Source organism: Lonchura striata, chromosome Z (assembly GCF_046129695.1).
Source record: "Lonchura striata isolate bLonStr1 chromosome Z, bLonStr1.mat, whole genome shotgun sequence".
NCBI classification, from domain to species: domain Eukaryota; kingdom Metazoa; phylum Chordata; class Aves; order Passeriformes; family Estrildidae; genus Lonchura; species Lonchura striata.
Window position 1 is genome coordinate 46,566,685 of NC_134642.1, and position 23,720 is coordinate 46,590,404.

The 23,720-nt window shown below is 44.2% G+C and overlaps 2 protein-coding genes across 2 annotated transcripts in view; one reads left to right on the forward strand and one right to left on the reverse strand.

The window, feature by feature from the left end:
• Positions 1–925: 925 nt before the first annotated feature.
• Positions 926–9,183, forward strand: SIGLEC15 (sialic acid binding Ig like lectin 15). Its single transcript, XM_077789942.1, has 5 exons — positions 926–977; positions 2,853–3,236; positions 5,727–6,086; positions 7,034–7,064; positions 9,093–9,183. Exons 1-5 carry the CDS (start codon positions 926–928, stop codon positions 9,181–9,183), a joined length of 918 nt encoding a protein of 305 aa, XP_077646068.1.
• Positions 9,184–11,235: 2,052 nt separating this feature from the next.
• The window catches only part of EPG5 (ectopic P-granules 5 autophagy tethering factor), a 56,465-nt gene continuing 43,980 nt past the window's right edge, over positions 11,236–23,720 (reverse strand). Inside the window, exons 35-44 of the mRNA XM_077790117.1 lie at positions 23,170–23,273; positions 22,807–22,982; positions 22,158–22,343; positions 20,480–20,689; positions 20,193–20,337; positions 18,940–19,182; positions 17,212–17,431; positions 15,491–15,706; positions 14,285–14,399; positions 11,236–13,219 (exon numbers count right to left, since the gene is read on the reverse strand). Coding sequence (XP_077646243.1) covers positions 13,037–13,219; positions 14,285–14,399; positions 15,491–15,706; positions 17,212–17,431; positions 18,940–19,182; positions 20,193–20,337; positions 20,480–20,689; positions 22,158–22,343; positions 22,807–22,982; positions 23,170–23,273 — 1,798 coding nt within the window. The 3' untranslated portion in view covers positions 11,236–13,036. The remainder of the gene's footprint in view (positions 13,220–14,284; positions 14,400–15,490; positions 15,707–17,211; positions 17,432–18,939; positions 19,183–20,192; positions 20,338–20,479; positions 20,690–22,157; positions 22,344–22,806; positions 22,983–23,169; positions 23,274–23,720) is intronic.

Below are 23,720 nucleotides of genomic sequence, written 5' to 3' on the forward strand. Positions count from 1 at the left end.
CACCCCGGACAAAGCGAGAGCCTTCAGGGATACACCATTCCTCCCTCCTTCCTTTGGCCTGAAGCAATGGCAACCAACCTCAAGGTGAACCCAGACAGGGAATTCACGCCCCAGAGTTGTTAAACCTAGCCACGAGATTGCCATAAGGGAGATGGCCGGGGGAAACACCATTAGCTCCCCATAGGCCCCAAGCTCTGCAGATGAGCAAGCTGCACAGTTAATTTGATAAAACTAAATCCAGAAGAAAAGCAGTAAGCATCTGCACAAGGATGCTGGGCAAAGAACTGGAATTCATCTTATTTCAAAGGAGGGAATGACTCATGGCTCATCAGGATCATGTGAGTGTGGACAGAGCAGGGTGCCAGGGCACACCAAACCACTCATCCACCAGTGAATCTTGGCACAAGTGCCTTCAAAAGAAGAGTGGTTTGAGGTTTTTTCAATACCTAGGGATTACAATATCCAGTGAGCACAAGGGGTAAAGCACAGTTGGTTTGAAGGCTCCAGGTTCAAGAGAAGGAAGTGCCTTAAGCTAGGACAGTAAGAGTCTTGCTTGTTACAGCCTCAGGCATATTGCAAAGGATTTCCTCTGGGCTGGTGACTGGGTGGCAAAAGCCATCCCCTCTTGTCCCATCACACACATGGCACTGGATGTTTGCAGCTCCAGTCTGCAATTCCCTCCTTTTAGCTGGAAAATGATTAATACTGTGATCCTTCTGCTGTAATTTTCATATGACTGACCGCTGAACTATTAATACCTAAACCCAGAGCTGGTTCAGCTCAACAACTCATTCCCTCCAAGGAGGAGAAAACCACAACTTCTCCTACCCCTGGAAAAACCTTTCATCACTGCAAGATCAGCAGCTCAGATGTAACAAGATGGTTCTGGTTTGCTGATGCCTCTTAGGGGAGAACATCGTGCAGCATGAGAGAGCTCAGCTTGGTTCTCCTGTGCCTTCTCCGCATCTCCAGGAAGGGTGAGTTCTGAGCGTGCTATCAGCCCCTGTCTGATCACAGCTTCTCCTCTCACCCTAGTCCAAGTGACAGGGAACTGCCTGCTACAACAGACTCTCCAAGAATTGCATTCTCCATCACATTGCTTAGAAGTATCCTGAAATTCCAAGTGCATATTACAACACTGAGAAAACTCAGGCTTAGCAATTGTCAGAGAGGTCATCAGTTTGTGGGTGTTTTTGCATTTTTCTGTTTTCCTAACTTGAGCAGGAGGTTCATCTGACTTTTCCCCAGCTTTGTTCAGCGGATGCAGCATTTTCATCACTGGTCTGCTTCATATTCCTTAGGAGTTATTATGCAACAATATTTTCCAGTTCCACTGAGCACAAGCTCACATTACTTCAAATATGTGTTTAAATTCCATTAAACTCCATAGGATTTGCTAAGCTTCACTGCCAAACAGCAATTGCCAGAGCAAATGTAGTTGTGAGCTGGTCCCCAGCTCTTGCTGTTGTCCTCATGACTTTTCCCACTGACCACCAGCAGTAACACTGACCTAACAACTTCTTTTGGAGGTACCTTCTGTAAGGTGTGTAGGCTATTTGCCTGTCTCTTTCTTGTGAGAGCTACAGTTCCATTAGCAAACGGAGGCTGGATGGTAACAAAAGGAATATGAAAGATCTGCCACTCTGAGGCTTTAGAGTTAAGGGTAAATTATACAGAGAAAGTTGACAGCTCACTTCACTCATAACTAGGCAAAATGTGTTTCCATGGAAATGGGCGGAGATGCTAACATTAAAATAACTTCTTTTTAACATTATTTTTCATCTGGAAGGCAAGGGGGGCTTATGTGCTAAAAAAAAAAAAAGTGTTCTTTGCTTAAGATTGAAAACAAACAAAAAAAAAAGGCAAATCAAAGGGGTGGCAGAGAGAAGCATGTCATACTCAAAAGGATACCACCTACAGTTCTCCTAAAGTAAAGGTTACAGTGACATGCTGCAAAATAACTAAAACAATAGCAAATAAGCTAGAAAACAATAGCAATTACTGTTTTCAGTGCCAGATGTTTGTGCTCAAAGCCCATGAGCTTCATGAAGCTCCTGCAGTGCTGCAGCATTGTTTATTAGATTACCTGGGCTGGAAAAGGCGCCCATACCATTATTGTGTATGACAGGGCAGCACAACTCCAGGTCTCAGTAATCAAAATACTGGCTTAGAGCTGACTCTATGTAAATATCTGAACAGAGAACTGGCCCTAGGATGGCCTTTGTCCATTGTGTAACACACAATAGATTAATACAAGCTGCTCTGCCACGTAGGTGTTTGTCAAGGGTTATGGACCACAGATACAGGAACAAAAAAGAAATCTTGAGTCTACAGGAGTAATCCAACAGCTGAATGCCCAGCTGTTGGATTACAGACCTGGTCTTACAACAAGACCAGGGATGGGTGGAAATACTTACAGGATGCTTTTCCATTTTACAGGTGTTCTTAGCTATTGAGAGCCCCGATATAATGGAGCTTCACAAGACAGGAATGTAGGCACAGATGTTTCTGAAGACATAATCTGCTGCTACAGCTGTTGATAGCAGCAGAACACTGGGTAGATATATGTCTAGACATGTCTATAGATTAAACTGAAAGAGGGGAGATTTATATTAGATACTAGGAAGAAATTCTTGGCTGTGGGGGTGGTGAGGCCCTGGCACAGGTTGCCCAAAGAAGCTGTGGGTGCCTCTGGATCCTTGGAAGTGTCCAAAGCCACACTGAATGGGGCTTGGAGCAACCTGGGCTAGGAGAAGGTGGTCCTGTCCATGACAGAGGGGTGGAGTGAAACAAATTTTAAGGCCCCTTCCAGCCAACCATTCCACAGTTCCATGATCCCTTTTTGCTTGTAGGTGTGCAGTGCAATGGCTGGTCTGTCCACGTCCCATCTGACGTTACTGGAGAGCTTGGGAAGATGGTTATCCTGCCCTGCACCTTCACACACCCCTACAAAACATTTGACCGGGCCCTCACGGCCATCTGGAGGATCAAGGAGCCTTACAACGGCACAGTGATCTTCAAGTGTGTGAGCCAGAGCAGCAGTGAGCTCTGCAAGACTGCCATCAGCCACAAGAACAAGTACAAACTGCTGGGCAATCCCCGGCACAAGGACCTGTCCATCAGGGTGGACAACCTGACCTGGAGCGACAGCGAAAGGTACTTCTGTCGGGTGGAGCTGGCTGGAGATATCCAGGACAAGTATGAAAGCAGGAATGGGATAAAGCTGCATGTGATTGGTAAGAGGGCCTGAGAGGTAAAGGAGGCAAAGCCACCATCTGGGGAAGAACGACGGGGTGTGGGAAATGACAAATGGCAGCAGAAATTTACCGGAGGTGGTTTTCCAAAGGGTTGGGTTTTCTTTCTCCATTATAACAGGGAAAATTCATTGTCCTCCTCAGACAGTGGGGGAAGGGAACAGGAACAAAACTGGTAAGGAAATGGCAGCTGGGGTGAGAGCCCACCAAAAGCTGTGCATCCCACTTTGTCCCTTGCAGCACAGGATCAGGGCAGGCAGCAGAGGGAAAGTGGGGTTAGCTAAGCTGGGGTTAAAGACATCCTCTCCATCAGCCCCTGAACTGGAGAGCCCAGGTGCTGAGCACAAGTTCACAGATGTCAGCACTGCAGGGCCTGGGGGGGTGACAGGGGATTGGAAAGACAAGATACCTGGTACCCAGGTGCCATAAATCTTCTGGAGCATGAAACACAAACCTGGAAACCTTTTTTCCCCTGGAAAACCAGCTCAGAGCAAAAAATGTCAAATGTTAATCCCACTTCCTGGGGCAAGCTCACAGATCAAGGGGGAGCTAGGAGACACAGGAGGTCTCAGAAGCAGACTCAGATCTTACCTAGGCTATGAGGTTGAATGATTTTGCTTTTGAGAGGAAGTTCCTTATGCCTGTTGTGCAGTGTGGGTGTCCAGATGGGACCCGAGGATAAGCTTGGCTGTTTCTTGAGAAGTTCTGCTCAGCTGAGGCTCTCCTTCAGTTGCACCAGTTCCTGAATACCCACAAACAGCAGGACCAGGGCAGGATGGCAGCAAGACCTGTCTCTCAGGGTCTGTGTGGATTTTAACACCAGAGGAATGATAACACACACGAATACAGTACCCTGCTCAGGAATGGGACCTGACACTGTGATTGGGAGGGCTTAATTAGTGCTTGAAAATTTAATTTAAATACCAAAACACACAGACACATGACACACAGCCTCAGATTCCTCTTGCACTACATGGACAGAGAATGACTTGTAGTAGGTGTTTGCAAACTCTGTTTTTGTTGTCTAGTCTGAAAAAAATGAATTCCTGCTCTTCCACTACGAGGACATTTAATGCTCTTCACTTTCTGTAACACCTTTTTAAACACTTCCAGGGGTGAGGGCTCCACCATCTCCCTGGGCAGCCCCTTCCAATATCCAATCAACCTTTCAGTGAAGAAATTTCTCCTAATGTCCAACCTGAAAGTGACCTGGTAACTCTGGGGCTGGAAAAAAAGTGATCAAAAATAGATTGTGGCGAGAAGCAGATATCTTCCCTATAATAAACCTGCCAAATGCAGCAAGTCTCAGGCACCGAGGAAAGGGCTCACACAAACGGGTCCTTCCACATGCAGTGCACTCTGCAGGTCAGAGATCAAAGAAACAGCCACAAAATGCTTGTGCAAAATACTGTGGGTGACATGTCCTGGACCTTGTGGAGATGCAGCCAAGTCCAGTAAGGTCACCAGCTGCACCTGTGCCTGCAATGGTGGATGGCACTTCTCTGCCTTCTGCCCCCAAAAAAGGTGTGCCCAACAGCTGAAGATGGGCAAAGTTCAGAAGAATGTGTGAGCCATTACTGAGATAAAACAAACAGAGGTCACATCCTTACATCCAGGCTTTGCTGGGTGAATCCTTTTGTCCCTCTATCCAACACAGGCTGAGTGGGGAAATCTAGAAGAAAGTGCCAAGAAAAACAGGGAAGGAGAAGGCTGATCCAACCTTCCATAGAGTCATTACATAGTTTCTATTGAAGAGAACCTTTAAAGCTCATCTTGTCCAACCCCCCTGCCATGGGCAGGGAACACCTTCCATTAGATGATGTTGCTCCAAAGCCTGTCCAACCTGGCCTTGGAGACTTCCAGGGATCCAGAGGCAGTGACAGCTTCTCTGGGCAACCCTCTTTTCAAAAAAAATTCCTCTTTACATCAAATCTAGATCTCAAATCTTTTAGCTTCAAAACATCAACCCTTGTGCTGTCACAAAATGTCCTGCTAAAAAATGTATCCCCATTTTGCTTGGAGCCCCTTGAGGCCCTGGCAGGGGCTCTGAGCTCTCCCTGGAGCCTTCTCTTGTGCAGGTGAACAGCTCCAGCTCTGCCAGGCTGGCTCCAGAACAGAGGGGCTCCAGCCCTGGCAGCTGCTCCGTGGCCTCCTCTGGAATGGCTCCAGCAGCTCCACGTCCTTGTGCTGTTGGAGCCAGGGCTGGGGCAGTTCTGCAGGTGGGGTCTCAGCTGAGCTCAGGGGCAGAGGGGCAGAATCCCCCCTGCCCTGCTGCCCACGCTGGGGGATCAGCCCAGGGCAGGGGGGTTCAGGCTGGGGCAGGTCCAGCTCTCACCCACCAGAATCCAACTTTACCCTGAAAGAACAACGCTGAGGGTCCACCAAGACCAAATCTTCATTCCAGCTGTTCTGCACCTGATCTTCCTTTGCAGCCTGACCCACTTTCCCTCCCCTCCATTGTGATACCCGCAGCCGCCCCCAGGATCATTAACATCACGGTCAGCTCCAGCAGGGACCACACCTTCCAGGCCCGCTGCACGGCCGAGGGGGAGCCAACACCCGCCCTGACCTGGAGTGGGCCCCCCTACAGCAACCTGAGCTCCACCAGCAGCTCCAGCCACCGCGTCACCAAGGAGCTGCGATCCCTGACCCACGATGGGAAATACACCTGCACTGCTGTCAACAGCCACGGCAGGGCAGAGGGGGCCATCTACTTCTACAAATTCAGAGCCTCCGACAGCTCCTCCTTCATGATCCTGATCTTTGTCCTACTGGGAATCAAGGCGGTCATTTTGCTGGTGATACTGAGCTTCAGCGCTTTCCCCAGAGAAGGTCAGTGTCCAGACTTCCCTCCATCCGACTGGCAATCAGGGATGGATGTGCAGACAGATCAGGCAGAAGGGGACTGGGTTTGTTTGGGGGAGGGAGTGTTAATGATTTTATGATTTTCTGCCCTAGGAGAAGCACAATTCTAGCCGAAAACCTAAGAGCCAAGACCTTTTGGCTGTCTCTTCACAGGCTGCTGTGAAATTTGGAAATTTCCTTTGGAAATTCAGAGGGAGCAGGAGTTTCCCTGTGCCCAAGAAGAAATGTTGATAAGGGGAAATCAGTGGAGAACCCACTGCCTACATAACCAGATTTTTTTTTTTTCCCTTGAAGCAGGCTAATTACTATCTGTTCCCCTGTAGCCCACAGCCCAGGATTCACCTTTGCTGCATTCCACCCAAGTTTAATCTCCTGGGATGGGCATCCTCATTTTACAGACTGCCCCTGTCAGTCCTCCAGTGTCTCACTACCCAGTACTTCCCAAGATTTGTGAAATCCCAGTCACGCCAAGGCTGTGAGATCAGGGAGAGATTACAGGAGATGAAAATCAGACCATGGTCTTAGGGATACCACATCCCAAACAGTCAGGAGGCCACTGGTCCCCAGCCCTCCAGTGCTGCTGAGTGGTGGCATGGGCAGGAGAGGACTGAAAAGAATGAGACGTCACATCACTGTGACCCGTCTGCAGGGACAGTCTGATGTCACAGTCATGGAAGCCACCACTTGCCTTGAACAGTAGAAGTTGTGAGACCAACCCAAAATGCTTTGCTCCTTATATTCCAGTGCCTAATTCCCAAGCACACAGAGAGGGCCACATGCCAGACTTCAGGGCTTCTTCTCATTCACTGTAGTGTCACAACCACACTCCAGTGCAGATTCTCAGGAGCTCTAGGTCACTCCTGGCTCCCCCAGCCCACTCTGACCTAACCCACATCATCATTTCCACTTCACAGGTCCCCCCTCTGCTCCACCCAGCCTGGCCAGGTAAGGATGTCTTGCCTTCTAGTCGTGTTATCCTGCAGGAGAGTGAGGATGGCCAAGGTGAGAAATGCAGCTTGTCCTTGGTCTTGGTAACGATTTTCTGGCCTCAGAGCAGGCTGCTGAGGCAAGGAGAGGGTTGAGCTGGTGGCCAAGTGAGCTAGTATGAGGGAACAAGGGCTGGACATTGTTGGGAGGAAGTTGTGGCTTGGACACAGCTGAGAGGAGACCCCAGTGGAGTGAGGACAAGGGACTGGACAGCAGTTTGGAGAGACTGGAGCACATGGCTGCTGTAGCAGCAAAGGGCTGACAGAAGTTTAGATGTGCCATAAACCCAGAGCATGGCTGGAAGGTTGCAGACAGGCTGGGGCTGTTCACCTGCACAAGAGAAGGCTCCAGGGAGAGCTCAGAGCCCCTGCCAGGGCCTCAAGGGGCTCCAGGAGAGCTGCAGAGGGACTGGGGACAAGGCAGGGAGGGACAGGACACAGGGAATGGCTTCCACTGCCAGAGGGCAGGGACAGATGGGATCATTGGGAAGGAATTGCTGGCTGGGAGGGTGGGCAGGCCCTGGCACAGGGTGCCCAGAACAGCTGTGGCTGCCCCTGGATCCCTGGAAGTGTCTCAGGCCACGTAGGACAGGGCTTGGAGCAGCCTAGGATAATGGAAGGTGCCCCTGCCCATGTTAAGGGGTGGAACTGAATGAGGTTTACGGTTCCTCCCAACCCAAACCATTCTGTGGTTCTGTGATGCCACATTAAACCAACAATAGATCATCCACCCAAGGGAAAGGTCAGGGATGGGGTATGTACTGACACTGTCAAACAGAAATCTTCCCCTCCCTCTGCACCCCAGTTTGTAATGGAGTAGAAAAAGTTAACACAACAAAGCTGATGAGCTCAGCCAAGCATGCAGGGAGAGACTGCAAACAGCCCAGCTCAGGTGTGACAGGGCCTGATTCTTGGGCTGGCATCCACACCATGCTCCCACAAACCTCTGGCATTTCCCATGGCCCAACACAACTGATCTTGGACACTCCTGACAGCTGGGGTGGCCAAACTTCTGATGTGAAAAAAATTTGTAAAAATTAAAAAAAAAAAAAAACTCAAAAAAAAAAAAACCACACACACACACGAAAAAAAAAAAAAAAATCCCACCAAAACCAATCCTCAACCTAATAGTAAAGAAGACTTATCTGAGGTCAAGGATAATTACATCTGCGTGTGGTGTCTCCCTTACAATCTGAGTCATTTCTTTGTGATACTTCCTTCCTGAGTTACCCCACATGTCTCCTTCTCTGACCATTCCAGTAGGACAGTCAAGTGGACAAGGAGGGCACAGCTAAAGAAACAAGGAATTCATTTAATCCTACACTCAAATCTCTAATTTCTTGTAAAATAGCATTAAAAAGCACTGTTTTTCTGATTTATCAGGATCTAAACCACATTGTACCCTTGGTTAAGTTTGCATAGATACCTACACAGATAAGAATGCTTAAAGTCAACACTTACATGAGAAGATCCTGCTAGAAAAGGTTTCACAGTATTCACAGAATGACTGGGTTGGAAGAGACCTTAACGATCATTGGGTCCAACTCATGTCCTAATACCTCAACTAAACCATGGCACTGAGTGCCACATCCAGTCTTTTCTTAAACACATCCAGGGATGGTGACTCCACCACCTCCCCAGGCAGACTACTCCAGAACTTTATCACTCTTTCTGTAAAAAATTTTTTCCTAATATCCAACCTGTATTTCTGTTGGCGCAGCTTGGTTTGTCACAACCTCACGAGGTTCTGGGCAGGACAGTAGCACAGTGGCTGCTAAAGGTGCAGGAGAGTGTTCTGCATGCTTTAAGATGTAAAAGCTTTATGGTGTAAAACAGTAGTTGCAGCTGAGACCCTTAAAACTTCTGTGAAGTAGAAGAAGCTCTGTCTCAGAGTGTCACAGACACTTCCCCTGACATCCACTGGAACCACTGGGAAATCCCAGAGCAACCTGAAATGCCCTCACTGTTCCCACATTCCTCCTGCCAGGCCACAGCTGCCGGAGTGCACCTACGAGAATTGTGACCGCAGACACAGCCAGACCCAGCCCAGGGCAGGGGCAACGCCCAGGTGCAGCTGAGGGACCAGCGGGACCCATCCCCACGGATCTCCTTCCCCAGGGAGCACAGAACCAGCCTTGGCTGAGGCACAGGGGTTCAGACCAGCCTCGGGGAGCTTGGAACTGCATCATCCCTAAACTCCCTTCCACAATGCAATGAATTCCAGCCCTCCTTCTCCTCACAAGTGAAAGCAGCCTTTTTGGTGAAAAGAGAAGAAAGAGTGATGGAGCTGGAAGGACAAAACGTGATCAATTTTAACTTATCTGTGTTATTAGCCCCTGTCAAATATCTAAGCAAGCAGGCAATAGTATAGAATTGCCTCAAAGCTTTTTGCTTTGGTATTTTTCAAACATTGCTCTGAAAAGCATTTTCACCACTCCACTTCTCCAACCACATCCAAATGGCTACTGACGTGATAGAAATCCTAGCTGCGGCAAAACACTACTGGAATTTCTGATGGAGCTTGTTCCTTTTTTAAAAAATTATTATTATTCCTAAATGCCCAAAAGAGTTTATTTTAGAGTTTAAAAGGAAACCTTAACTTTAAAGAGGAGTCCAAGAAAAAAGATGTTTTCCAAAAACTGGTAGAACTGAAAGCAGGATATGAGAAGTCTAAAGTAGACTGTGTTGTAACTCTGCTTCAGGTCCTAATGCCCAGAAACTCAGAGCTTTGTGATAAATTTTCCAATACACAAAATTGTTAGGTTGGTTTTTTGTTATGTTTTTAATGGCTAAAAAATATTTCTAAACAATTTCCATCTCTGTATTACACAAAGGAGTTTCTTTAAGGTCTGACTACTCATTTCTTAAATCTCTCTCTTCTGAGATGAAGTCACTACTGCAAAATCACAAAGACCATTAAGTCCCTAAGGCAAACCACAGCCAAATCTCTTACACAACTGTAAACATCCTCCAAGATCAAGTGAACAGATACAGCTTATGGTATAGGGCAATGTGGGTCAACCTGGAGTCCTGGGGAGGCAAGCAGAGGCCCAGGATAGAGCTGGAGACAGCAACAGGTTGGCTTAGATGGGGAGGAGGAGAAAGAATTTAGAAAGAGCAGTTGGCTTGAACTTACTTTCACATTTATACTGCTGGATTTGATGCTCTGTGCAACCATCTCAGTGCAGCAGCTCCAAAACTGTTCCCCAAACAATCCTGCTTCTGGTAACAACCACCAAACTGCTATCATCAAGCTTACAAGCTTGACCCCAGGCTGCAAATCATTATTTTAAAGCTCACCTCTTCATAAGATCTGCACTGGGAGAGCAAAGCAGAATTTTAAATTACTTGGCCAGAATGATAAGGGGGAAAGAAAAAATAAATGGGAGGATATACTTGAACCTTATCTTTTAAATCCCTACATAAAATTCCAGCAGTGACAAAGCCAGATTTAATAAAAAATAAGAAGAGATGTAAAGAGAAAAGGGAAGTTAAGGCAGACAGTGTAGTCACAGACCTGTAAGCTCAGTTTCACGGGTGTCAGAGATGAAAGAGACCTCAGAGACATCAGTTGGACAAACTGAATTGGATTTCTGAGCCCTTATGATTTACAGACATACAGTAATGAGATCTCACTTCTACCTGTGAATATGATTTAGGCTTGGCTTCCTGAATTTTTCTCTCAAAAATTCTTTCTTTAACTCAGGTAGTTTGGGTCCAAATAGAAGCATCAGACTCCTCAGGTCCCAAAACCAGCTGGTTTCCCCTGGTCCTCATAGGAGACTCAAACCACCCACTCAAACCAGTATAAATTGGAGGAACAAAACACAGCAGTGCACCCACCAGGATGCTTCTGGTATTGAACTCGTCTGGGAGATGCGGGGAATGCCAAAGCCCTTCCAGTAAAACTAGAAGGAATAAAAAGTCAATCTGTTTGGCACCACTTGGAAAATAAAGCCCCAAACTCTGGAGTTCACATGTGCACGGAGAACTGCAATACAGGTTCAGACTTCAGCCACCACACTGATCAAGAAGCCAGAAGACTGTCTGCAGGTGACACATACAGCAATTATGTATTGTCAGACATGGATCCTTCTACCAAGCTGAAAATATCACAGTGTCTGTCACCATCTGGTTGATTTTCCATTTTTATTTTGCATGGTCTTTGCAGACAGAGCATGTTATAAATACAACATTTGTAAAAACTCAACAGCTGAAACAATTCCTCATTTTGAAAGTGCATGTCAAACACGTATTTCTGACTTCTTCACATTTATATGCAACTGATCAATAACATTTAACCTAATAAACCCAGTGCTTTTAAGTCTTTGGGGGGAAAAGCAGCAGAATGCATTTCTCCAGACATGAATTTTCCAAAAAGGTCTGTTAAAAACCATGCTGCATTGGTATCTGGTTACTATACAGAGGGATGTACATATATATATTTATTTATAGGCTCGCAGATAGAGCAGAGAACTCTAAGACCACATTAAAATGACGGTGATCTAATGACCCAGCTGGCATAATTAGCAGAATCTGCCAAGAAGAAAAAGGTAATCTGTCCTCTAGCACCAGAACCATGGTTTAAGAGCAACAGCTCAAAGCATCATTGACCAGTAGGTAGCACATTTCTATCCCCTATTGACCCAAACTCATGTTTTAACATGCAACCATGTCAAAAACACAAAGGCACAATTAATGGAGGAAGAGGAAAAAATGATCAGTTCCTTCATAGAGCTGTAGGGACTGGGATTGCAGGACCTTGGGCCAGCTCAAACAGATCAATCATTAAAGGGACATCAGACAAGCACCAGGAAAAATTCGCCTTCTGCTTTTCCTAAACAAAAGTGCATCCTATGATCAGACAAGGCAACAAAACCAGTGATCGTTCAGCTGAAACAATAGATTTACAGGCTCAATGGTTCATGCTTTGGCAACAGAATTTTAACAAGTGATCACCAAATTTAATACAACAAAAATACCTCTTCACAGTGTCACCTAAAATCCTGTCATGTCATGGCCAGCCAGGCAGAAGAAAATAAGCTTAAGTGGTGGTTATTAAACATTTCCTAAACAACTGGACTTAGGAATTAAGGAATCCTATTTAACATGATTGTAACTGACTGTTCCCCTCTCAGACACTAAAGATCCAGAAAATATGTCTCTGGATTTAAATCCCCTTGAACTTGGCTAGAAGTTACTTGCATTTAATCAAGCAATACAGATGCAGACACACTATATTTAGAAAACAGGGAAAAACAATGTTCTTAGTTCCTATTTGTGTTGGTATTTACAGGAGTGGGTAAAGATTGTAGGCATGCCTCTAAACTATTGACTTCTGTGGGATAGCAAAAAAGTCAAAGTTTAAAATACCATCCTTTCAAATACAGGGACTTCACAAAAATTGTTAGACACACAGGTAAGACTCAGGTAAAATTGTAAGACTCAGAGGTATCCTGGTTAAGAAAGTCAAACCTCTTTTACACACAATCCTCCACTCACTTTTGAACTGGTCTGAATGATGACACGCTGGAAAATAAAAAAAAAGGCACCAAGCAAAAAATTCAGATACTATAGGATGAGCTGTGCTGACTAGTGATTTGTACACCTATCCCCAGGCACCCCTTCTCTCCAAAGGGCACCACACACAGAAGATATTAAGAGCTTTCATTCAAAAAAATAAAAAACAAAACAAACAAACAAAAAAACCAAAACAAGACCAGAAATGCAAACCATTAAGCAATTCCACAAGCCGAACAAACAAAAGGAAAGCAAGAAAACCTTGAAGTGGAGAAAACTTGACAGTGTGCAGTTCTTATTCATAGGTCTGACTTAATTAAAGTGGAACTCTGAAGGTAAAAATCATTTGTGCAATAAGGACACTGTTTGTAAACCAGAGCCACCGCCGGTCCTGCCACCCACCCAGCACCGCTACCGGATGCTGTCCAAAAAATGCACTTCTGGGTACAGCGTGTTCACCAGGAGGGACAGGAGGTTATTGCCATCCTGAAGGCAGTGCTCAGGGTGCTTGATGAACAAAGAGGCCTGGGACAGCTGCTCTTGGTAATCCATGTATTGTTTGTTGGATGACATGGCTTCGAGAGCACTCAGTGCCTACACCAAAAAGGGAAAATTCTGTTAATTTTGTGCATTTTAGTCTGTGACACAACACCATCTGCACAATTCCCCTAAAGGATCTTCACCTACTACAGAACACAGAGTACTCAGAAAAAACAGTTGCAAACTGCCATCTCATAACAGTATTTCAGGTCACCTTGTATTTTTCAACCTGTTCTCTTCAAGATCAACACAAAATCTGTCCTGTTATTGCTTCCTAGGATTCTGTAACCCAAATATTGTCAAATATCAACTTCATGAACTCAAGACAGAGTTTCACAGAAATTATGTCAAACTACAAGCTGCAAAACACTTAAATATTTACTTTAGGTTGTTCTTATAAACATATTGACTTTCATGAGAGTATTGTTTTGCTCCCATTAATAGTATTGAAGTTAGATATTAACTGTCAAGTTAAAAATCTTATGTAGAGAAGTCGGTTGGCAGGATGAGCACGGGCAAATGTAGAAAGTATTTCTGAACAAGTTTTGTTCTCTTCTTAAAGAAACAAGCTGTACCAAGCTACTTTACTTTGGTTTTTAACCAACTCCTTCCTTTTCTCAAGCACTTACTGAAAGAACACCATGATCAGTGCACATGCTAAAGGGGAAATGTTTATTTGTCACAGGCCTTTTAAACCCTGACCTTACATAAACAAATGTCAGCGTGAGTGTAGCCCTGCTTTATCACTGAAAAGCAGTGCAAACACATCAGCACTGTTTTTTCCTGTTTGTTTTAAATTCCTTCTACCTGCTATGCACCAAACTTTCTGAGTCAGGCTTTACAGACGTAAGTTCATCTGCTCCTTTTAAATGTCTCAGATTCAAAAATGAATTTTTGAAAAAGAATGAATTCATATTAACACAGAACATTGTATGAAGTTTTACCCAGGATCACCTTTTGGACAAAGTCAAACACAACAGTCCTGCTGCCAAAACTTAGCAAAAAGGTGAAAGCAGGACTGACCTTGAAGAAATACTTGACTCTTACAAAGTTCACCCCAAAAGCTAAACGAGCAGGTGGAGAGGGCATGTCAAGCAGCCAGAGATGGGCACACCTCACCTGCTGAGCCTTCTGAGACAGTCTGGGCTCCAAGCCAGCCTTGAGGCGCACCTGGCTCTCTGCAGGGATCTGCACCAGGAGGAAGGTGGACAAACTGCGGGCAACCACCCGGAACCTGCACGGGGAGAGCACCGAGGGGCAGGGTGACACCAGATCTGCAAGTCTCAACAGCAGATAAATTGTAAGGTCTATCCATAAGTCATCTCTTGCATGAGGAACAAAGTAAAGGCTTCAGAGGAGCTATTCCAATGCATCAGAAACCACTTCAGTCTCACAGAATCCCAGCGTGGTTTGAGTTGGAAAGGATCTTGTTCCACCCCCTGCCATGGCAGGGACACTTTCCACAGGACCAGGCTGCTCCAAGCCCCATCCAACCCAGACCTGAACAATTCCAGGCGTGGAAGGGGATCCCAGCTTCTCTGGGTATACACACAATAGGACACAACACATAGTAGAAGATAATGTAATACTTTTATAGGAAATACTGCATCTATTTCAAGCCTACCTGAAACATTTCTGACCTCACATCTGAAATACTCCTCGCATGACAATGTAAAACACTGCTATCACCCAAATCAAGGGATGAGTTGAATGACATCAAGAATTCAGGGCAATTTGAACAGCAGTGCATCCCAGAAAGTCTTGAAAAATATGAAGATATCTTTAGGTGCAGAATTGAGTGTTGTTCCACAAACATTTATGGGTTTTTTTCCTCAGCATTCTTTCCAGAATGAATTTGATTTTGACACCTAACAATCAAACTTGGTGTCTCTGTTTAGAAGATAGAGTGAATCACAATGCTCCTTTGCACATCACTTAACATTTCCAATACCTCAAGGTTAGGACAGAAATTCTAACATGTCTGTTTTTATACAAAATCTCGGGAAGTCAACTGACATAGTTTTCTATAAATCAGATTCAAGTGCCTTCCTCTAACCAACAGTCTCCTACAAACTTTGCTTAAGGAGGACTTGAAGTCAGATTTAGAACTGCATTTTCTTTCTTTTTTCACCACAACCTTTGCAGAGGTTGATACTTGCTTCTTAACCTGATTAACACTCTCACTGTGCTGTTTCTGTGACAGGCCCAAAGAACATTATAGATCTGGGGTAAATGTGGATTCTGATCACCTTTTAACACTGCGCTGGACCTAGGCTGGGCATGCATGTCCCAAACCAGTTAATTCACCACAGCTTCAGCCCTCACCTGGGTGACAAAGGAGACTTCCTGCCTAAACCAATAGCACCAAGTATTCCAGAAGTGAGTCTCTCTTCAGCCAGCTGGCTCTGCCGGGCCTGGATAGACAGCAGGGTCCGGATGACAGATTCAATCAGAATGGGATCATCTTGCTCCAGCTGCACCAAGGATAACTGTATGGCTTTATGCCACCAGAGAAACAGCTTTGCCTCTTCCTTTGCTGAGCTTTAGGTAAAATTTAAAGAAATATGTAAGAGAAAATAAAAATTTAAGTCAGAGCATATGTTAAGAAGTTTATTCCCCTCCCCATTTGGTCCATGAAAAATTCAGCTTGTTAATTAATAACTGCTAATTTTATCACATGAGGATAGCATAACTATACTACCCCACCAGATATTATACTGCTGTGACTGCTACTGTTATGGATTTGATTCACCAGCTATCAGATTTTAAGGGCCTGTAACTAAACAAAGAACAGCTTCCTTTTAAGCTTTACAACTAGAAATAAATGCTACTGCAGTTGTAAGTGGATTTAAACTTGCCTAAGACTTGGCACAAAAGGAATGAAGCTGTATCTCTAACTTGTTTGTTCTTTTCTTTACTTACCAATAAAACACTTTAGGAAGTACTGGATGTTGTTACCACAACAACTTAGATATTTAATATAATCCTTGAGAAAAGGGAAGATTAAAGCTTTTTGTTGAGCAAAGCCTGAAGTGAAGTTCCCCCTATGCTATTTTTAATCTTTCCCCAAACAGTTGGCAGTTTAAATTAACAAGCTCAGATTTTCCACATAAAGCACCATCACAAGTTTCCTGCATCAGACTATCCTCACATTACTCCTCCCAGTTGTTTCCCATCACAGGCAGTCTCAGATCTGATGTTTAGAGCAAGGGTTAGTCTGCTTTATATGGTGGCTTTGCTGTCTCCTTCATACCTTGACAATGAAATTACTACAGTACCTACCAGTGAAAATATTTTTTTGAATTTCAAGAAACAGCAAGAACATACATTTTTCCAAATTGTTCTTTTACAGAAAATATGAACATTATCAACATTAACATGGAAAACTAATATTCACGTTTGCTAAATCCTGGCAATTTCAGTAGCAACTCTAACTACAGTTGCTACACGCATTAAATATTTTTATTTTGACCCCAAAGCTATGCATCCTTTCCCCTCAGAACCTGGTTATCTCAGAGGTTTTGCAGCAGCACAGGCCGCTAACCCTGGGCATCCCATCAGATGCACTGGCTCCAGGTTTGGTTCAGAGCTGGTGCACAGCCCCCATACAGCAGCTTTCAACACCAGGTGTCTCAAGAGTGCCAGACTGAATATTCGGCACAGAACTCATCCCACCTTGTGGACTCACTGGGAAGTGTAACCCAGAATCATTCAGGGTTTGCTTTGAGTCATTTTAACAGAGCACAAATCCAGACTGTTATTGAACCAAGCTCATCTGACTGAAAAATGACTGGAACTCACTCATTTTCTAGCAGATTAAATTCCTTCTTCCATTTAACCACAACTACTTTCAGTTGGCACTGCAGATGGACAGACCCTGTATTAGCAGATATAGAAGGACACACCATTTCATCCAGCACTCTGCTTAATTAACCAGGGCTACCTAATTATATCAGCTCTACGACTCTAAATAAACTTTAATATAAGTAACAATAATAATAATAATCCAAAACTCCAGGTACATTCAGAAGCTCCAAGTTTCATACCTGGGGTACACTTGCTCCAGCCATTTGCTGATGGTTAACAGGATTTTCATTTCATTAGTAAGGGTTTGATCAGTGTTCAGGCATTGCAGCAGGTAGACGTAGAGTGTCAAGTAACTTCCTAAAGACAGGCACTCCTGCAGGAATTCTTCCATGGTTAGCTCAGGAACTTGGAGGGAAGCAAGTATAGGGCCCCAGCCTAACTCCTGGCAGTGAGGGGAATCTTTGAAGAAAGAAGGAAATAAAAAAAAGTAAGTGAGAAAGCAGCACTTGGTAAAACCTAAGAACCAGGACTACTAGTTCAGAGATTGTGGGCTGGTTGTTTTTCAGGTAATCAGCATGTCATGCAACTCTGATGGAGAGAACAGAAGAATTCCATTATCATAGGGCACCTCCTTGAGGTCAAGGTGAGATATTTTCCCAGCATTCAGCCAGGACTAGAACTTGAACATTTTTGCAATGGAATTAAATGTATTTCCCTCAGGTGTACTGAAATCTTCCACACAGTGAAAGAAATAAAAATGTAGTTCCACAAGGATTACGTAAACAGAAAGAAGAAGAAAAAAAAAAAAAATCACACACACCACACTTTCAGAGTATTACCAAACCAGACAGATTTTTTCTTAAATTAGCCTACAGAACACTAGAGAAGGGGGAAAATGTCTTCAGCTCTCTTGGGGTGGCTTTTTTTTTTAATAAAGTCCTCCACTTTAGCTGGAAAAATGGCAACACTACACAGAGCAAATCAGTTTTCACAGAGACAGGTATTAAGATATTAATGGATATTAGGATGGATATTAGGAGATGGATATCACACAATTAGGGCAGCTGCAAGACCACAGTCACAGAATCCCAGTATGGTTTGGATTGGAAGGGACATAAAAGACCATCTTATACTATCCCCTGCCATAGGCAGGGGACACTTTCCACTACCGCAGGTTGGTCCAAGCCCCAGCCCACCTGGCCTTGGACACTTCCAGGGAAGCCACAGCTTCTCTGGGAAATCTGTGGCAGGGCCTCCCCACCCTGAAAGGGAAGAATTTCTCTTTTGATGCCCAGTCTACCCTTGTGACACTGTGAAGCCATTTCCACATGGCAGAGAGGCTGGAACAAGGTCGTCTTTAATGACCCTTCCAAGCCAAACAAGTCGATTAATTCCAGACAATTTGTGTTCAGCAGCATCCCATGTCAGATTAAGCCCTTTTCTGACCCAGAGATAGGGCAACTGAGAGGGATTTTAAAAATTTTTATCCCTCTTTCAGTCTCATGAGAAGGGTAAGACAATATAGATGCTATAATTCACAATTATCTATTTTGAATTATCCAATTATCCATCAAAATCAGAAGCCATACTGTAATTATTCCCTAATTACAGAACATTATAAGTGTTTCTTGGTCTATCAGGTTTTGCCACGCCATGCTGTAAACGTCTTAATGCCAATCATCTAAAACTACCCCTCCTGGGTCCCACTACAATGCATCTTTCATAATTCTATTTCTCCAAAGTATGCAGTCTTATTTGCAAGGCCATCCTTCAAAACTTTTTTCTAGCTCCGTTTCTCTCTCAACAATGTCTATCCTATTCCATGGCATTTCTAAGTCAGCACTTCATATCTCAAAGTTTGCACACAGATGCACACTGTGTGGGCGTTCTGTCAGGCCCTGAGAACTCTCTACAAATCCATTTGCCGCAGTGCCAGGCCACCCAGAGGCTGTGAGACAGGCTCCTACCGTCGCTGAAATAGGAGGTGATGCAGGCCTCCGTGGTCTCGGCCATATGGCGCACGGAGGCCAGGCTGTGGCAGGCGGCCGTGAGGAGGGGCATGGCCAGCAGCCCCTGCACTCTGCTGTCAATCCACTTGCGCAGGCTGCTCCGCAGGGACTCGGCCATGGCGATGCTGGAATTGTTCAGCATCATCAGAGTCTCCGTGAACAGGCTGCTGAGGGCCAGGTGACGCGTCTGCAGATCCATGTCTGCAAAGCAGAAAGCAGAGAACCGTCTCACTGAAGAGACACAGGAACCCACATTCAGCTTCACCACTGGGCACTTTCTGGGAAAAGCCTCTTCCTCAGTACACACCCATGGGCCGGAAGAGACACAAACCCTCACAACCATTTCAGTGGAGTATAGTGAGACATGGATTTCACCTGAATGCATAGTTTGACAGAGGAACCTCAAGATGGTCCTAGTAATAAAAATGAGACCTAAATGATCTCACCACACAATCCAGGGTGTCTGGACGTGTTATACCACTACGGTACACCAGTATACCTCTTCAACACTGCCAAGTTTTCCTGGTTTTATAATTTAGAACCATTTCTGAGTCACAGAATCATAGAATATTAAGGGTTGGAAAGAAGTTTAAATATCATCTAGGGTTCAACCCTCCTGCCATAGGCAGGGACACTTCCACTAGATCATGTTGCTCAAGGCCTTTCCCAATGTGGCCTAGAGCACTGGGGTTGAGGCAACCCCAGCTTCCTTAGGCAACCTGTATCACTGTATCACCACCCTCACTGTAAGCTTTTATTCTTAATACCTAATATAATCTTCCCAATTTCAGTTTGTACCCATTGCTCCTAAACCCTCAGGACCAAGAGAATGGATTCGTGCCCTTCTTCCCTTTAAAAAAGAGGTAAATGACAAGTAAAATAAAAATTAGAAAAAACCCCGAACCACCAGATGACTAAGAAACTAATTGCTTAAGCTCCTGTATGTCAGCCAGTTTTACTCACAAATTTAACCCCTGTTTTTAATGTTGCTTCTGTCACTCTTGACAGCTCTGCAGGGCGAGATTAATATTTTTGCTTTGTGCTAATATACCACCTATGTATACATCACCAAAGCACCATGCCATGCTGCCCGTAAGGGAGACATGACACCAATGCAAGTAATTAAATCGTCACAGATGTTCATCAATCCACTCAGTGCAATAAAGGATTTTGAGAGCTTTAAAGTAATTTGCCATTTCCTCAACACAAACCTGGGGGATTAAAGATGACTACATCATCTAGCAACTTGGCCATTTCTTGTTCCAATACTGCAAGCGTTATCTTTCCACTTTGTTCTAAGGTGCTGAGGAACTGAACCACCTGGCGAATGTATACTCGGCACTTCAGTGTTGCATCCTATCAAACAAAATTAAAATCAATTAGGGACAAAAAAATTTTAAAAAAGAGAAATCACACTTAGAACTCTTTCCATATTTTGTAATATACACAAGGAGAACTTCACAAAAACCAAGAACAGTTCAAAACTAGTTTAACTCACAAGGTGGATGTGACTATCTGAAGATGCTCCAAAGCCTGCTGAGATTTTCAGTAGCTTCACAATCAGTTCAGCTCCAGCATCCTTAGCAAGGATAACAGAGGGAGGGTAGTGACTGTTGCAGTAGCTGATGATGCTTTCATAAGATGAAATGCCCACAAGCTGCCAAGGAAGGGAGCTGGTCTGTCCAAGAAGATTTATGAGTGGAGACTCCTGCAGATTTAAAGACATCAGTTTAAGCTGCACCTTCATTGCAGTTTTCAATTCATACTCACAGTACTCAATATTGGAAGGAAGCTCTGGCTTCAGAGAATTTGAAGGAGATGAAAACCCACAGAAATAGATGACCTTAGGGAGTCTGTCTGAAAAGTACTTCCTTATTCAAGCAGTAAGCTAACACAAATACTTTATTTCTAGTGCTTGTAGAACCGTATCAGCCTGTTACAGCAGCTCTAACAAGTCTGTGAAAAATTACTTGACATGTAAACATGTAAAGACAGCTAGAAAGATATGGAGACCCTTCAAGTTAACATCACTTCAGTACAAGTTTAAAACAGGCATTAAAATATTATTTGTGAAAATGCATTAATGTAAGTTCACAGAAGGAATTGTCTCACTCATTTTCTATTTAGTGAATCATCCACCAACCTTGGGACTCCTCATGTTGTTATTCTCCTAAGTACAACCCTGAACAGCATAGCAGCCTCACAGCTCACACATTCAATGCAAGTCAGCAGATGTAAAAGTCTCTCTGTCTACAGGCAGCTTCCCAGCTATTCTTAAACATCTGCAGTGAAAAAGAGCCCCCTGGACACAGAGAAACACCAAGTGGTATGGAGCTTTGTTAGAAGTTTAGACTAGATATCAGGTAAAGGTTCTTCCCCCAGAGAGTGCTGGGCATTGCCCAGGCTCCCCAGGGAATGAGCACAGCCCCGAGACTGCCAGAGCTCCAGGAGCCTTTGGACAGCACTACCACAGATGCCCAGGCTGGGATTGTTGGGGTGCCTGTGCAGGGACAGGAGCTGGACTGGATGATCACTTCCAGCTAAGGATATTCTATATCCTATTCTATGTTTCCACAGGTTTTAGAATGAACAAATACTGGAATTGTGGTGACAATCCAGAACTAACCCAAATTACACTACTTCTACAGAAACGTGACACTGGTACAAGTACTACTCAGGTTGCTCATGTCCTGGAACACAGGGCTGAGAAAGTCTGAGATTTAGATCAAGGTGTCACTGGGAGGCAAAAACCTCCTGACAGTGGGTCAATTTAACTGCTGGAGGGAAGGAGGGAATTCCTGAGGCTGACTCAAGATTGTGCAAACAGCTATCTTCTGAAGCTTGAGAAGTTTCTGAAAAGCAAACACATTCAAGGTCAAAGCATGTGAACTCTGGTAATTTTCCTAAACTGAAATATAACAATGGTCAAAGGCTGTTGGGTGACATCTTGGGGCAGCATCTTGTGCAGCATTCATTTCAGAGGAAATGGAGAGCAGAAGATTCTGCAAGTGGAAGAAAGCTGACAGATGTGAAATGGGACTTCTTGAAGATGATCAAGACCCTCTGAAGACTCCTCCAGAAGCAATAAAATGGATTTAGTCACAACATCTTGTGTCCTTTCTAGTAAAGGATTACTTTTCTTTCAAGAGATGGGTATGAACCATCACAAAAATTACCTCTTCGCCTATAAGCTGTTCCTCCTTTGCCAACAGGACCATCATATACAGCAAACACACAATCATGCTGTGAGTCTGAGGGTGAGGGTTGGGATTCCAGGCATCAGAGAGGACACTGACCCAGTTTACTTCACATAAAACATAACCCAAGAACAAGAAACAACTCTTGGGGCTCCCTCTTTCAATCTAGGAACGAGAAAGGGAAAAAGACATGTGCATAAAATTATGTAAGACATAAGTACCTTTATACTTTTCAGTTCCTTAGCCAACTGTAAATCTACAGCAGCATTTTAGGTCAGCAGAGGAGTAGACAAATGTCTTTTCTCTATTATTTCATTCTCTCTCTTGCAGCTTTACCTTGTCTCAGACAACTTGAAGTGAGAACAACATGGCAAACAATGCCAAAAATACCAAATCTAACTAAAAATATTACATACATATCAATAAAGAGGGAGCTGTACAGCTCCCCTCAACTTTGTCTACAACTGAAAAGCACTCCTTCATAAAAATCCATCACAAATTGAGCAGCTGTGAATGCTAAAAACAAACTTTAAAAGCCTACTTGTTAATGGAACTGTCTCCTGCTCTCCAGCTATTTTCAAGGGCAGCACTGACTAGGAACTTAATTCAACAGATGCCAGAAACTCACTTTAAAGAACTCTTCCATAAGCATCTGGTCTGGATGCATTTCCTTCCATGGAAGCCTCCTGAACTCAGTGTGGAAAGCATAGAGAATAAACTCTGGCATTTTGGGGGCTGTGCAACACTCACAGTAATACATTAGGTGTAACCAGAGAGCCCCATGGTGGCTTGGCAACAGCTTTTCTAGAATCAAAGAAAATGGCTGAATTAACAACAGAAAAAAAATCAGATAAATATTGATTTCAGAAGGAAGTCTATTTTTGAAGATTAAAAACCTGTAAATTACACTCAAAAAAAAAAAAAAAAAAGCACACTAAAGTATTTTTTCCTCCAAATCAACAAGTGGGGAGGCTTAGGATTTCATGCTCACCTTTGAAGCTCTCATGCAAAAACTTGATGCAATCTGCAAAAAGACAGACCATGGTGGAGGCTACAGGAGTGTCACTCTCCAGCCAAGGGTAGCAAGGCTGGCTGCTGAAAAGAAGCACAACCCCAATTTCAGTGTTCAGTTACCTGAGCATAAGTATTTGCAATTTAAATACTCTAAAGCAGTGAAGTACAGGTATCAGCAGTCCTTCCAATTTCAGCTTTTTGGACCCTCCTCTTCTTCCTTAGAAGAGCTGCATTGTTCACTACCCTACTGAAGATCCACTGAGTAACCAGAAATTACTTGTTTGTTTTGATATTTCATAACAGAATTGAAACAACATTTTCTCAATTACATTATTCACCAACTGCAAACAACCTTCTAACTTCAGTGCTGAAGGCTGCACTCAAACTCCAAAAGCTTTTAATTTTAAAAGAAAACAAAATTTAAATGCGTAGAAGCATAAGTAACTTTTCATGTGAAGACAGAGGTACACAAGGCAATAAATCACCACAGCAGCCTAAAGTTTCTTTACATACCACTGGTATTTGGGG